Source organism: Physeter macrocephalus, chromosome 10 (genome assembly GCF_002837175.3).
Source record: "Physeter macrocephalus isolate SW-GA chromosome 10, ASM283717v5, whole genome shotgun sequence".
Lineage (NCBI taxonomy): Eukaryota > Metazoa > Chordata > Mammalia > Artiodactyla > Physeteridae > Physeter > Physeter macrocephalus.
The window spans coordinates 35,613,948-35,629,828 of record NC_041223.1 but is presented as its reverse complement, the minus strand read 5'-3'; the positions used below and the strand labels follow the sequence as shown (position 1 = coordinate 35,629,828).

Genomic DNA, 15,881 nt, shown 5'->3' with positions numbered 1-15,881 from the left:
AAGGAATACAAATTGGAAAAGAAGAGTAAAACTGTCACTGTTTGCAGATGACATGGTAACTATACATACAGAATCCTAAAGATGTTACCAGAAAACTACCAGAGCTAATCAATGAATTTGGTAAAGTAGCAGGTTACAAAATTAATGCACAGAAATCTCTTGCATTCCTATACACTAATGAAAAAAATCTGAAAGAGAAATTAAGGAAACACTCCCATTTACCACTGCAACAAAAAGAATAAAATACCTAGGAATAAACCTACCTAAGGAGACAAAAGACCTGTATGCAGAAAACTATAAGACACTGATGAAAGAAAGTAAAGATGATATAAACAGATGGAGAGATATACCATGTTCTTAGACTGGAAGAATCAGCATTGTGAAAATGACTATACTACCAAAAGCAATCTACAGATTCAGTGTCATCCCTATCAAACTACCAATGGCATTTTTCACAGAACTAGAACAAAAAATTTCACAATTTGTATGGAAACACAAAAGACCCCAAATAGCCAAAGCAATCTTGAGAAAGAAAAACGGAGCTGGAAGAATCAGGCTCCCGGACTTCACACTATACTACAAAATGACAGTAATCAAGACAGTATGGTACTGGCACAAAAACAGAAATATAGATCAGTGGAACAGGACAGAAAGCCTAGATATAAACCCACTCACATATGGTCACCTTATCTTTAATAAAGGAAGCAAGAACATACAATGGAGAAAAGACATCCTCTTCAACAAGTGGTGCTGGGAAAACTGGACAGCTACATGTATAAGAATGAAATTAGAACACTCCCTAACACCATACACAAAAATAAACTCAAAATGGATTAAAGACCTAAATGTAAGGTCAGACACTGTCAAACTCTTAGAGGAAAACAAAGGCAGAACACTCTATGACATAAATCACAGCAAGATCCTTTTTGACCCACCTCCTAGAGAAATGGAAATAAAAACAAAAATAAACAAATGGGACCTAATGAAAGTTAAAAGCTTTTGCACAGCAAAGGAAAACATAAATGAGACGAAAAGACAACCCTCAGAATGGGAGAAAGTATTATTTGCAAATGAAGCAACTGACAAAGGATTAATCTCCAAAATATACACGCAGCTCACGCAGCTCAACATCAGAAAAACAAACAACCCAATCAAAAAATGGGCAGACCTAAATAGACATTTCTCCAAAGAAGGTATACAGATTGCCCTCTAACACATGAAAGGATGCTCAACATCACTAATCATTAGAGAAATGCAAGTCAAAACTACAATGAGGTATCACCTTACACCAAGAAGGTGTGGCACATATATACAATGGAATATTACTCAGCCATAAAAAGAAATGAAACTGAGTTATTTGTAGTGATGTGGATGGACCTAGAGACTGTCATACAGAGTGAATTAAGTCAGAAAGAGAAAAACAAATACTCTTATGCTAACATATATATGTGGAATCTAACAAACAAATAAACAAAAATGGTTCTGAAGAACTTAGGGGCAGGACCAGAATAAAGGCACAGACGTAGAGAATGGACTTGAGGACACAGGGAAGGGGAAGGGTAAGCTGGGACGAAGTGAGAGAGTGGCATGGACATATATACACTACCAAACGTAAAATAGATAGCTAGTGGGAAGCAGCCGCATAGCACAGGGAGATCAGCTCGGTGCTTTGTGACCCCCTAGAGGGGTGGGATAGGGAGGGTGGGAGGGAAACGGAAGAGGGAGGAGATATGGGTATATATGTATATGTATAGCTGATTCACTTTGTTATAAAGCTGAAAGTAACAGACCCTTGTAAAGCAATTATACTCTGATAAAGATGTTAATAAAAAAATTAAGAGAAATTCTCAATGAAAGCAAAATAAACAATTCCATTGTCATGCATAAAACATAAGTGAAAAGGAAGTATTCACTCTTTGCCTTCCTCTTCTCTTCCTTGGGAAAAGAACCTGAACTAAGAGTCGAAGAACCACCTATTTATTTCTAAACATTATCTTGGGAAATATTTATTCTATTATCTTGGCTATTTAATTTTTCCTTCTGTAATGAGAAATCACAATGGCTGCCTTGAAGCTTGTTGTTAAGAAGTAAACAAGTCAAGGCATATGAATGTGCTTTGCAAACCATCAATTCCCAGATGCACATGGGTGTACAAGAAGGCAAACCACTGGTATTTGAATCTGGCTGGGTTCCTGGTGCTACAACCTTGGCAGCCATGCAGACCTCTCCAAGTTTCGGGTTTCTCTCCTCTAGATGAGATTGCTCTGTGTGGTTTCTAAGGTCCTTCCTATTCTAGATTCTTCCCTCATTTCTAGACTCCATCATAGCTTCATATAAGCAGAATTTTTTTTTTTCAGAATTTGCCAGTCTTACCTGTTGGATTCATGAGATCATTGTAATATATGTCAGATTTTAAGTTTCATGATTTTTTTCCCACTGAGACAAAGATTAAAAAATGTTGAGTAGACACTTGCCTTAAAACTCCTCCCCCAACTTTTTTTTCTTTGCTTTGATTTTTTTGCTTTATGAAGCTCATTTTTTGAAGGAGCATATTTTCTGAGCTATAGTAAAATGAATAAGTCATGGTTCTAGATTCTGATAATGGTACTTGTTATTTAAGAAGAAATGTGCAGAATTTGAAGTAAAATCGTACTATGTTAGAAATTGTAATATGCCTAAAAATAATTTAACTAATTTCATCATGTAAAAGAAAATTTCAGGAGTATTCCTTTTTCAAACAAAACTTAATTGGACTCAATAAGCAGAGAAATGGGCACAAAATGGTGTCAGTACATGAGAAACTAGATGTGTTGGCATACGGCCGGGTGTAGGAATCAGGCAGGCTTGGTCTTTAGACTCTACTATCTAGAAACATTTTAGGAGAAGCTAGGTTGAACTGTGTACATATTTGAGTTTAGACTTTAAAAAACTCTCAGCTGGAGTTTCACCAGAAAAGGAGGAAAATAAAAATGTTCCTCATGTATACCGATGCCACAGCAAGTGTTTCCCCACCTATTTTACTTGATAGCTTCCAATGACTGAAGAGATTTCATTATCAAGTAGTTGTTTGTCAGCAAGTTTGCCTCAAAATAATTTTTAAAATCTTTGTAGTAAAGCAGATTCTCCTTTTTAGGTCCAGATGTTTTCTCAGGATGACATGGAGTCTGGCTAAATCCTCTATGTAGAGGTAAATCATGTTTTGTGCTTGTTAATATCTCATCATCTTCGTTGTCTATGTAAAAATAAATGAAAGTTATGGATCATTTTTGATAAAATGAATTATGCAACATGATTTATATTTGGCTTCGGGCATAAGGGAATATGGAGAACTCAGGCAAGGGTTGTGCACGCGTGTGCACACACGCACACGCACAGAGACTCAAGCACTCTCCTCTGCCTCATTCTTATTCCTTTCTGAGATCAACCTATAATATCAATAACCCTCTATTGAAATAATATAAGATTTCCCCCCCAAAAAAAGTCTGCCAGGGAAAACTTCTAATCAAGTGCTTCTGAAATGTTTAAAATCCCTTAAATCCAGCAATGATGGCATAATAAAGGGTATGTTCTTGGGAAGAAAATGCCCATCTAAAGTAGAAAAACTACTGGTTAAAAATCACGATACATCAAACATGTATTTTCAAGGATAATTTCCATTTAACTCGTAGGTTTTTCCATAAAAATTGTAAAATATTTAAAAACAGAAAACAGAACATTCAAATAATCCTTGTTTTAGTTTTTCCGTCTTTACAATCAAGGAGTTGGACTAGATGCTAAGTTTTTTTCAGCTCTAATATTCTATGATTTTTGTCAACATAAGATGTTAAAACGTGTCCCCGTTTCATTCAAATGGTTAGAACAAGTAGTATAAAATTGTGATGCCTGACAATATTACTCTTTTAATTTACAGATAACAAAGGCAAGTTCCAGAGAAGTAACATGACTACCCAATGGTGCCCATCCACTGGGGTATGAATCAATGTCACTGCTTCCAAATCTCCCTAATCATCAAATATTTTGCTTTGTTTCATTAAGGACTCAAGATTCCCTCCCCACCCTTGGAAATTCTTTAGCAATTATGGGGTGAGGTCAGGAATCTAATTTAAAAAACAATCTTCAATAGTCTGACTTGTAATTCAAGTTAGGAACCACAGACCCACATCAGACTACCTGGAATGCAGTGAAGGAGAGAAGCAGCTATGTCACACAGCCCTTGGGCAGGCTCTCCAGTGTTACACAGCAGAATCTTCCTACCAGGTCCATCATTTTATGCCATAGGCTACCACCTCCCCAGTGTTTTCTCCCTTCTAGATGAAAAGCATAGCATATAGTATCATTTGATGTCTAGGCTACTTTTCTCTGATAGTCTTCCTATGGAAAAGTATATTCCTGAAAGAAACAAGAATTAAAAGACTGGATCTATAGCCTTTACTTATCATCTGCTCCAACCTCACATTCTAGAAGTTTAATTCTGCTCAACTCCTGGAAGCTCTCCTATTGGTAAGTATGAATCTGTCCATCACCATGCAACAGTCTTGAGCCTTTAAGGCAGTCCTGGCTTTGAAAATTAATTACTTTACCTCAAGTCATGGTATAATGAAGTGAATTTCTCTAAATTGTTAGAATGTATCACAAGGAGAAGGTTCTTTGAATACTTTTCCCATAAGAATTCCTTAACCATTTTGCTAGTAAAAGAAAAGCTTAAATAGAATTACTATCTAATAATGTAGCTGGTTTTACATAGAGACAATGGAGAGCAAAGTTGCTTCTAAGGTCTTTCATGTAGAATTCCAAGCACCTCAACATTCATATTTCTGTCAGTTCTCAACATAGATATAATATGCTCACTGTTCATGAACTGTGGCCCCAAAAAAGTTTCTGCCCCTTATGCTGCCCCATGGATGCCAAAGGTTAGTTTAAGGCTTTTTTAATGTAGTATACTATAGGAAATATAATTCAGCTCTCAATGAAATATCATTCCTGATTTTCTTTGTTAATAAAAAATTGAATTAGTCTCTTATCTACTAATTTTAGGGGAAAGGTTAGAAAAAGGAAAAAGTGAATAACTTACCTCTCAATATGTATGACTCCAAATAAAGTAGCTGAACAAAAATTTACTATAATGTTACCAAAGAGTAGAATTCAGCATAATTGAATTTCTTTTTATATCCTATTTAACAGGGAAAGCCACAATAGACTGCTGAATGATATATCAAAGCTTTTGTGAACATTTTATGTTTGCTTTAGAAGGCTAATCTGTTTAAACCTGTGACACTTTTATTTATTTAAAAGAGTAAACAAGAAGATCAATAGTATTAGTCTATCTTTATATGGGTTAAGGAACTATGAGTTGTCTGTAGAAATCTACTAACGTTAGATATATGTATAACTAGTTTTGGATGTAGTTGGGACCAAGGAAGTGGTTAGTTAACATAGGTACCTCAAGAGCCTTAAGTGGATACCTATTAAAAGGTATAAAAAATATAAATAATACTGTATATTTTTAAAAATTTTAAATAAACACAAAGAATATATAGGTATACATGTTATAATTTCAAAGTCAACACTAGCACATAAGTTTTTCTTATCTAAATACATACTGATACTTCCTATATCAACACATGCACCTACAAAACACACGGCCATGCAAATAACCTTGCTTTCTGCCACTTGCAAGAAAGTTGGAATATACAATATAGTACATTGTTTGAACTTAAATCATATTGTCAAATTAATGAGGATGGCATTAAAGAATTCGGATCTAAAAAATCAAAATACAGGAGGATAACTGTTCCATAGATTAAAAACACTGAAGACTGATGGGAAGTTAAGATTTCAATTGTCCCAGTAATCTTGAAAGATACAGAAGAGACAGAACTGATTGTAAACACTCAGAATACTCTGTTTGGCAATTGGGACTTTTGTAATCTAGCAATCCAGGCCAGAGACTCAGACCATCGATGCTTCTGATCGCAGAGAAATGGGAAAGTTGTGCACAGGTCTCCGCAAGGCAGGGGGTGCCGATGGAGATCTGGATGCCCACCTGGACGGGAGACGGCGATTTGCTGGTCTAGCAGGTCGGGAAAATCCTTTTCCATGTGAGAATTTCACTGCCACGGACTCCTTAAGACACAAATGAAGACATTCATCTCACTATTCAGGCACCAACAATGAGCTTAATATATTATGGATCCCAACTAGAGGATTAATGTATTGTATTACCAGGTTTACAAGCAAGAAAAAGCACTGAAAATTAAAGAAGCTATTCCTGGTCGTGAATGTTTTAATCAAAACAATTCACTTTTAATGTGAATATGGCATTTGATAATCTTGTAGATCTCCACACTGACAAGTTTTAATACAACTGATTTCTTTTTAGAACTAACTATGAGTTAATGTTATGTTAGAACTCAAAAGTTCATGTTAGATAAAATTGATATGATAGAACTAAAGATTTTTCTTAGTGGAGTGTTAGGATATTTTAGTGGTTTTTTTTTTGAAGATAATAATTTAAAGAAGAATTAATTTATGTCTAGTTATTTTATGTCAAGTTGACACTTTTAGAGATCATAAGCAAAAGGCACACAAACCACCAAATGATTTGTCTGATGCTATCTTATTTTTTCCACTAAGAACCACTGTTACTATCTGTAAAAAGTTTCAAAATTATCATTAAAATACTTTAAAATATAACTTCATTCTATTTGCTACGAAAGAGTTGCGATCTATCTTGGGTATCTTCCGAAGACTGAAAACTTTTCCCTTCTCTTCCCTTGGCTTTCTTTCATTTCTTCCTACTTCTCTTTCTTTTTATTTTAATGGAAGAAAAGCATTCTAGGACTCTTGCCATTAAGAAACAGTTAAAACGTTTTCATGACACATTTTGTACTTTGATTCTTATTGACCTTAACAAAGCCTGTGCTCTTTCACCTGAGACGGGCAGTAAGGACAGCCTTTATTTCTATGAGGGTAACCTGCATTTGCTTTTTCTCTCCTTGGAGTCTTATTTTTTTAAACTTCTTCCTGCCGGGGAGGGATGGAGAACTACTCTTAACGATCGACAGCAGAGGACCCTACCCAAACCTCCAATCAGTACAAAAATGGGAGATATTTAGTAATATTTGTTCATGAGAATTTTGGCTGATTATTGTATATGTGCTTTCATTTCCCATCTGAAGCCACAGGACCTTACAGGTATTTATGGGCTCAACTAAAAAAAAACAGAAATAGAAAAGCAGGATAATTATTTGTACTTTGGGCAAACAGGCAAAGTTTCTGATAAACTACATGTAAACTGATACTTTTGTAGGGCTTGAAAGCCTCATAAAAATAATTTCTTACACCAGAAAGAGGCAACCTGCCTCGTTTAAAACAATGGTGCATATACATTGCACTATGTAAAACCAGGATTTTCAAAGCATTGGTTAATTATAACAATATGTCACCTTGTAACTTTTTATAAATTATGCATAAAAGGTGCTGATGGATAGCTCTTCACTGTAAATACAAATCTCTTCAACCTCTTTTTCTCCTCTAAGATTATACTCTTTTGCAAGCAAACTGGAATAAAGAAAGGATAACAGTTTATTTAAATACCCATTTTTTGGGGGGGCGGGCAATTTCCACACAAAGAATTTATACAAATAATAATGACCTTAAATTTTTTTACGCTATACTATCATTTTTATTTTCATATACTGCCTTTTAGCTCCACAATAAGAGAACTGCATAAGGCACTATTTTAAATGATTTTTTTTCACCCAAACTCATATTCATGTGACTAATCCCCTGAGGAAGAACATGAATCAAATTCTGGGAATGACTGAACCAACCATAGCTAATAACCGAAAAGTGCAAGTTATTTATAAATACTTCCCATATATTTTAAAAATATAAACACTTAAACAGGATAAGATTCTATAAATGAACAGATGCACATTCAGAATATTTTTTCAAGAAAAAACCACAACACACATTTGATCTTTTTGAGGTTCTTAAGAATTTAATTTATTAGATTGTGTTGTGCCATTTCAGAATTTAAATAAAAGTTATAATGCGCTAAACTCAGACTTAAAAACTATGCTTTTAAAAGTTCATGTTGAGTTACAATTCTAAGGTTCATATTTATTCACAAATGAAGGGTCAAGGAACTAAGAAGATGTCAAAACATGTGCCTACATTCTATTTATATGAATGGGTAACTGACTGAACTCTGAGCCATTGCTAAATATGGATGCAGTTCTACCAAAATATGTTAAATTTCTTTCTCACCTCAGTTACCTTTTTCCGATCTGCTCCTTGCTTCACTTGCTGTGCTCCACACATAGCTGGCTTTTGCTGAAGCTCTTGTTCTATTTGGAGCTTTTTAAAATGCTGACTTAATGTGGCTCCACCACTGACATCAGAATTACACTTGGTCCAATTAGCCTGGAAGCATTTAGAATTTTGCAATGAGGACCCCGCTGATGTCTCATAGGTTTTCAGCAGCTTTTCCACCACACCATAATTTGACCTGGGATCAGCTGACCTTGGTCGGCCAGACAAATTACTTGGTCTCCAATCATGCTCGTGGAGCATATTCCGGTAACTGCTAGGGCTTATGTGTTCCTGCATTTGTCTGAATAGGCCTGTTGTGGGTTTTTTGGTGGAATTATCATGCACATTTTCCCTGGGCACAGGCATGGGGGCACTGGTTTTCAGAATGTCAGAAACACTGTCACTTTCTGAGATGTTACCTGTGCAAGAAATTAAAGTATCACAGGGCTGAAGATCTTCAGATGGTTCTGAGTAGCTTCGACTTTGCTGTACTGCATGACAATTTCTATTTGTTCTAAATACGATTCTGTTAAATTCATCAGTCTTTGCTGCCAGCTTTTCATTCCTAATAGTCCTTTCAAAGCCACAACTGAAACTTCTCAGTGGGCCGCTGCTCTGTGTCACCAAGGAGCTACAGACATTGCTTATGTGAAGATCAGGATGCGATTTAGCAGGGTGATCTGGAATCACCTTTTCATATTTTGGCTTATTGGGAATAGAGCAGGTTTTCTGAAACCATGGTGTAGAGAGGCTATTTTTGGCACCCATCCCAGTGTCGCATGACCACATGGTAAGTCCAACATTTTCATTACATGGAGGCTTTTTATCTATTTTGGTTTCTGGTGCCAAAGAAGAAAATGTGATACCATCTTTCAAAGTCTTCCCTTCATTTAGACACAGCGCAGGCATCTCGTCGTGCATCCAGAGGAAATGAGGGTTCTTTCTGCCTTGACCTTCTTGGGCCACCCAGCCGTTGTGGTCTGAACTTTCCTTCAAACTTTCATGGGCTTGTGCAGAACGTGAGCTGGGAAAATTTCGAGATGTACTTCTTGGAGGAGGAACTGGTGGGGTTTCACTTCTTTGCGGATCAGTTGTATCAATTCCACCTTTTTTCTTAGAATTGTTTTGGAAAACATCAGTACAGCTCAGATTCTTTCTATTTTTCTTTTTCTCTTTTTCTAAACTGGTTGAAGTAATGCACTGGTTGTTGTTGATCATGTGATCTCCATAAGGCATATTAATTACAGCTGGTGTTTCCTGGAGAAAAGAATCTGACTTCATCCTAGACAATTATAAAACATGGTATATTAGTGATGACTTTATTTATGATAAGCTCTTAAAAGACACTGGGGCTAAAGCAAAGGATTCTGGAAAAGGAGTCACAACTTCCTTAAACATTATTTTTATATAAATCCCATAGTATAAAACTTCAAGTCCCTTTTACTGCAGGATAAAGGCCACGTCTCAGTGTTGTATTCAACTCTATATACATAGTCTGGCCCAAACTACCTTTTTAACTGTGGTCTCTCATTTTTTTCTATTACCTAAACTTCACCTATACTCAGACTCGACTGTGTGTAGTCTCTTGGGTGTCTGCTATTGGCGTTCCCATTTCTATAGGTTTTCTCTTGCCATTTCCTTATATCCGCTTTGCCTACTGAATTCCTATTTATAACATCTTCTGAGCTCAAACTCCTCTCTTTGAATTTGAAATAACATTCTAAGTAGTGTGACAGAAATCTGAATCAAAGCGCAAACAGACATGAGCAATACCAAATGGAAGGTGTTATTTGGGCATGAAAGAAAAGTGATCATTTTTTTTTTTATATATGAGTAAAGGACATATAAGCAAAAGAGAGCTGCAGTACAAATATTGTGGCTATTCAAGGAACAGTGAGTACTTTGGTGTGGATGGAATATAAAAAAGTGGGAAGGATGACGGCAAATAGAAGAGAAATATTAGGTCAAACTGTAATGACTTTGAATTACATACTAAGGATTTTGAGCTTTTCTTGAAAGGCCATAAGTGGCAGTGAGAACTTTATACCAGGTGTGGTTTGTAAAAAAAAATTGGCAAGTAAGAATTATTGAAATAAAAACCTAAATATAGCAAGAATGTGGGTTCACAAATTAACATTAATTAATCATATTGATACATATAAATCATATTTATATCTCTTCAACTTATATTATGAGATAGCTTACAATAAAGTGCAGACAAATACCCATTAGCAGAGAGTAGTAGGCAAAAGCTAAATGGAAAAGTGGAAGGCAAAATTATGTAAAAAACATGGTTGAGTAAGAAAATCTGTTGTCAGTACAAAAATTCTCTCTGAGCTTCCAAAAAGCTAAAGAAAAATAAGGGTCCACATTCCTATAGCTTCTAAGAGAAGTATACTGCCCCACTAGGAGATAAATGGTGATCCTAGAACAATCCATCTTTACTTAACTTGTAGAGGATTCCAATTTATTTTTCAGTTTGGCTAAAACTTACCCTTATGGTTATAAGGGTGCTTCTGAACTGAAAGAGCATGTTTTACAGCACTGTATAAATATGTATGTGTGTACATATTTACAATATGTTATTCTGAAATTATGAATGCTTCCATTATATATATAATAAATGTAGAAAAATAAATGGCTCAAAATGTTTCAATAGAACATCATTATATAATTAAAACACCACATTGTTAAATTTGACATAGTTTAAAGACGTATTTAACTAGATTAACCCAGTATACTCTTCCACCGGCCAAATACTCAAAATAAAAAAGAACTCCATTGGAGTATACTTGTTAATTTATTATTTTTTATGGTTAGTATAACTTCACTAAACACCAAAAAAGTAAAGTACACCTAATAGTCAAACTACAAAGAGAACTAGAAGATTTGCTTTAAGAATTAGTGAACAGAGAAACATACAATTTAAGTTTTTATCTCCTAAGATAACATATTTTAACAGTATTATTAATTCTCACTAACAAAGTGTTAGATGCTAAAGGAAGTTTGGATTCATTAACTAAAAACAACATTCTTTTTGATTTTCCAACATAAAAATCATCACAGATGTACCAGCCTACCTTCTGTGGTTAGAACGCTTTCGAATTTCCTCTTGAAAGCTGCATAATTCTTCACTAACTTTGGCAAGTTCTTCAAGAGCCTTTACACATATAAGCAATAGCATGTTAGCCCTTTGAAATGTAAATATGTCTTTAGAAACAGTCCTAGGCCAATCCTGGCTTACTTACTGTGTTGAGGGCGCCAGAGCAGCTCTTGTTCTCTTCCTCAGAAGTCCTCAGGTCACGCGGGGTCTCACATTCCTTTTGGTTGTCTGTGGCCATAGAATCCATTAACCCTACTTTTGATTTTTTGATTGTTTTTTGTTCCTTACACAGTTGATTTCTTTCACTGAGTAAGCTCTGCCCTGTTTTACCTTTTTTTCCCAGACCATTCCTGTGTTTCATCCCTGTAAATTCACATTGTCTTGAATTGGGATAATTTGGAGAAGATTCCATTATTTTGTCTTGAATGGCCTTTTCACGATCAAGATCAATAATCGCACGTTCACTCATGTTGATTTTCCTCTGAAGCTCTACTTCATGGCAGAGCTGTAAAGAAAACAAAGATAAAAATTTCCCCCTAATCCACTCTCCCAATATTTTTGATACTATGCATACTGTTCTGAGTTCTCTTCGCCATATTACTATATACTACCCCACGGTATTAATGCTTATGCTTCCAAATAACACTTCTAAAGCCTGGATTACCTGAAACAACTTTGAGGAACCATAAAGACTACTTTCAGTAGGTCAAAGCATGGATGGTAATTTCTATTCTTCTGAGTAGAAATCAACCCATTCAAAAATGAAACAAACCTGTGTTTATATATAGATATCATGATGATACAGAAGCACTGTTAACAAAATTGGAATGACTCGAATCAATTACTGGCAATGTTCTCTAACTGCTTTCAGAGAGAAGCAAGAGTTTAACTAACATTAAGGTCATATTTTAAAAAATATGATCCTATATGCCAACATTTAACTGTCTAAATAGTTGACAATCTCATATAGTAACTCAGCTAATTCTGCCCCTAAGTAGACATTTTGCAATCAAAATATGTTACTTTTGGAAGTTACATTGGTGAGGGACAGGTAATTCTGAGACTTTTTTTTTTTTTTTTTTTTTTTACTTCCAAGGCTACATACATTCAAAAAATGTTTCCTGTCCTAATTAAAACAAATGTGACCCTGTCCTAGGTAATATAATAGAACTCTAAGGCGTTGATCATCTATTAGTCTATGCTAAAGTGGGCCCCAAATTAGTTCTTGAGAGTTCAGTTTAACCTGCAGGCTATTACTGGCTTTCTCTTCAGGCTTGTGTTCTGGGAAAGCTTGTCAAATTCCAGACAGTCAGAGAACTATTAAAGCAAATGACTCTACATTTTACAGTCACAACCTATATCTGCACTACATCTATTATTCAAAGAATAACAGAGAATTTCTGCTCCCAGATCCTTGTCCTGGCTGTGAGCCCCAGCCGCCCCCCGCCTCTGCAGGAGACCCTCCAGCAATAGCAGCTGAGTGGCTTACAAGGTCTTGCTGCTCAGGCCAGGTGTCAGCCTGAGCCTCTGAGGTGGGAGAGCTGAGTTCAGGACATTGGTCCACCAGAGACCTCCCAGCTCCAAGAAATATCAAACAGCGAAAGCTCTCCCAGAGATCTCCATCTCAACACTAAGACCCAGCTCCACTCAACAACCAGCAAGATACTCTGGCTGGACACCCTATGCCAAACAACGAGCAAGACAGGAACACAACCCCACCCATTAGTGGAGAGGCTGCCTAAAATCATACTAAGTTCACAGACACCCCAAAACACACCACCGGATGCGGTTCTGCCCACCAGAAAAACAAGATCCAGAATCATCCACCAAAACACAGGCACCAGTCGCCTCCACCAGGAAGCCTTCACAACCCACTGAACCAAACTTACCTACTGGGGGCAGACACCCAAAACAACGCGAACTACGAACCTGCAGCTTGCGAAAAGGAGACTCCAAACACAGTAAATTAAGCAAAATGAGAAGACAGAGAAATACATAGCAGATGAAGGAGCAAGGTAAAAACCCACCACACCAAACAAATGAAGAGGAAAGAGGCAGTCTACATGAAAAAGAATTCAGAGTAATGATAGTAAAGATGATCCAAAATCTTGGAAATAGAACAGAGAAAATACAAGAAATGTTTAACAAGGACCTAGAAGAACTAAAGACCAAACAAACAGTGATGAACAACACAATAAATTAAATTAAAAATTCTCTATAAGGAACCAATAACAGAATAACTGAGGCAGAAGAACGGATAAGGGACCTGGAAGATAAAACAGTGGAAATAACTACCGCAGAGCAGAAAAAAGAATAAAGAATCAAAAGAATTGGGGACAGTCTCAGAGACCTCTGAGACAACATTAAATGCACCAACATAAGAATTGTAGGGGTCCCAGAAGAAGAAGAGAAAAAGAAAGGGACTGAGAAAATATTTGAAGAGATTATTTCCTATATACCTTCCCTAATATAGGAAAGGAAATAGTCAGTCAAGTCCAGGAAGGGCAGAGAGTTCCATACAGGAAAAATCCAAGGAGAAACATGCCAAGACACATATTAATCAAACTATCAAAAATTAAATACAAAGAAAAAATATTAAAAGCAGCAAGGGAAAAACAACAAATAACATACAAGGGAATCCCCATAAGGTTAACAGCTGATCTTTCAGCAGAAACTCTGCAAGCCAGAGGGAGTGGAAGGACATATTTAAAGTGATGAAAAGGAAAAACCTACAAACAAGATTACCCAAAGCAGTTCATTCAGGTTCCATGGAGAAATTAAAACCTCTACAGACAAGCAAAAGCTAATAGAATTCAGCACCACCAAACCAGCTTAACAACAAATGCTAAAGGAACTTCTTTAGGCAGGAAACACAAGAGAAGGAAAAGACCTACAATAACAAACCCAAAACAATTAAGAAAATGGTAATAGAAACATACATATCGATAACTACCTTAAATGTAAATGGATTAAATGCTCCAAACAAAAGATGTAGACTGGCTGAATGGATATGAAAACAAGCCCCGTACATATGCTGTTTACAAGAGACCCACTTTAGACCTAGGGACACATACAGACTGAAAGTGAGGGGATGGAAAAAGATATTCCCTGTAAATGGAAATCAAAAGATAGCTAGAGTGGCAATTCTCATATCAGAAAAAATAGACTTTAAACTAAAGATTATTACAAGAGACAAAGAAGGACACTACATAATGATCAAGGGATCAACCCAAGAAGAAGATAAAGCAATTGTAAATATTTATGCACCCCAAATAGGAGCACCTCAGTACATAAGGCAAATGCTAACAGCCATAAAAGGGGAATACGACAGTAACACAATCATAGAAAGGGACTTTAACGCCCCACTTTAACCAATGGACAGATCATCCAAAATGAAAATAAATAAGGAAACACAAGCTTTAAATGATACATTCGACAAGATGGACTTAATTGATATTTATAGAACATTCCATCCAAAAACAACAGAATACACTTTCTTCTTAAGTGCTCGAGGAACATTGCTTACATATCGATAACTACCTTAAATGTAAATGGATTAAATGCTCCAAACAAAAGATGTAGACTGGCTGAATGGATATGAAAACAAGCCCCGTACATATGCTGTTTACAAGAGACCCACTTTAGACCTAGGGACACATACAGACTGAAAGTGAGGGGATGGAAAAAGATATTCCCTGTAAATGGAAATCAAAAGATAGCTAGAGTGGCAATTCTCATATCAGAAAAAATAGACTTTAAACTAAAGATTATTACAAGAGACAAAGAAGGACACTACATAATGATCAAGGGATCAACCCAAGAAGAAGATAAAGCAATTGTAAATATTTATGCACCCCAAATAGGAGCACCTCAGTACATAAGGCAAATGCTAACAGCCATAAAAGGGGAATACGACAGTAACACAATCATAGAAAGGGACTTTAACGCCCCACTTTAACCAATGGACAGATCATCCAAAATGAAAATAAATAAGGAAACACAAGCTTTAAATGATACATTCGACAAGATGGACTTAATTGATATTTATAGAACATTCCATCCAAAAACAACAGAATACACTTTCTTCTTAAGTGCTCGAGGAACATTGCCCAGGATAGATCATATCTTGGGTCACAAATCAAGCCTTGGTAAATTTAAGAAAATTGAAATCATATCAAGTATCTTTTCTGACAACAACGCTACGAGCCTAGATATCAATTACAGGAAAAAATCTGTAAAAAATACAAACACAGGGAGGCTAAACAATACACTACTAAATAACCAAGAGATCACTGAAGGAATCAAAGAGGAAATCAAAAAATACCTAGAAACAAATGACAATGAAAACATGATGAAGTTTATAGCAATACAATCCTACCTCAAGAAACAACAGCAATCTCAAATAAACAACCTAACATTACATCTAAAGCAATTAGAGAAAGAAGAACAAAAAAACCCCAAA

General features: G+C 35.9%; 1 protein-coding gene across 3 annotated transcripts in view; it reads right to left on the bottom strand.

The window, feature by feature from the left end:
• Positions 1–15,881, bottom strand: part of KIAA0408 (KIAA0408 ortholog) — a 30,751-nt gene that overhangs the window by 6,741 nt on the left and 8,129 nt on the right. For 2 of the 3 annotated variants that reach the window (XM_028494464.2, XM_024122529.3), the window contains exons 2-5: positions 11,565–11,924; positions 11,397–11,476; positions 8,272–9,598; positions 6,044–6,123 (exon numbers count right to left, since the gene is read on the bottom strand). In XM_028494464.2, coding sequence (XP_028350265.1) covers positions 6,044–6,123; positions 8,272–9,598; positions 11,397–11,476; positions 11,565–11,924 — 1,847 coding nt within the window. Of the gene's footprint in view, positions 1–5,294; positions 6,124–8,271; positions 9,599–11,396; positions 11,477–11,564; positions 11,925–15,881 lie in introns of those variants that run through there. The other variant, XM_028494465.2, reaches the window with a different exon arrangement.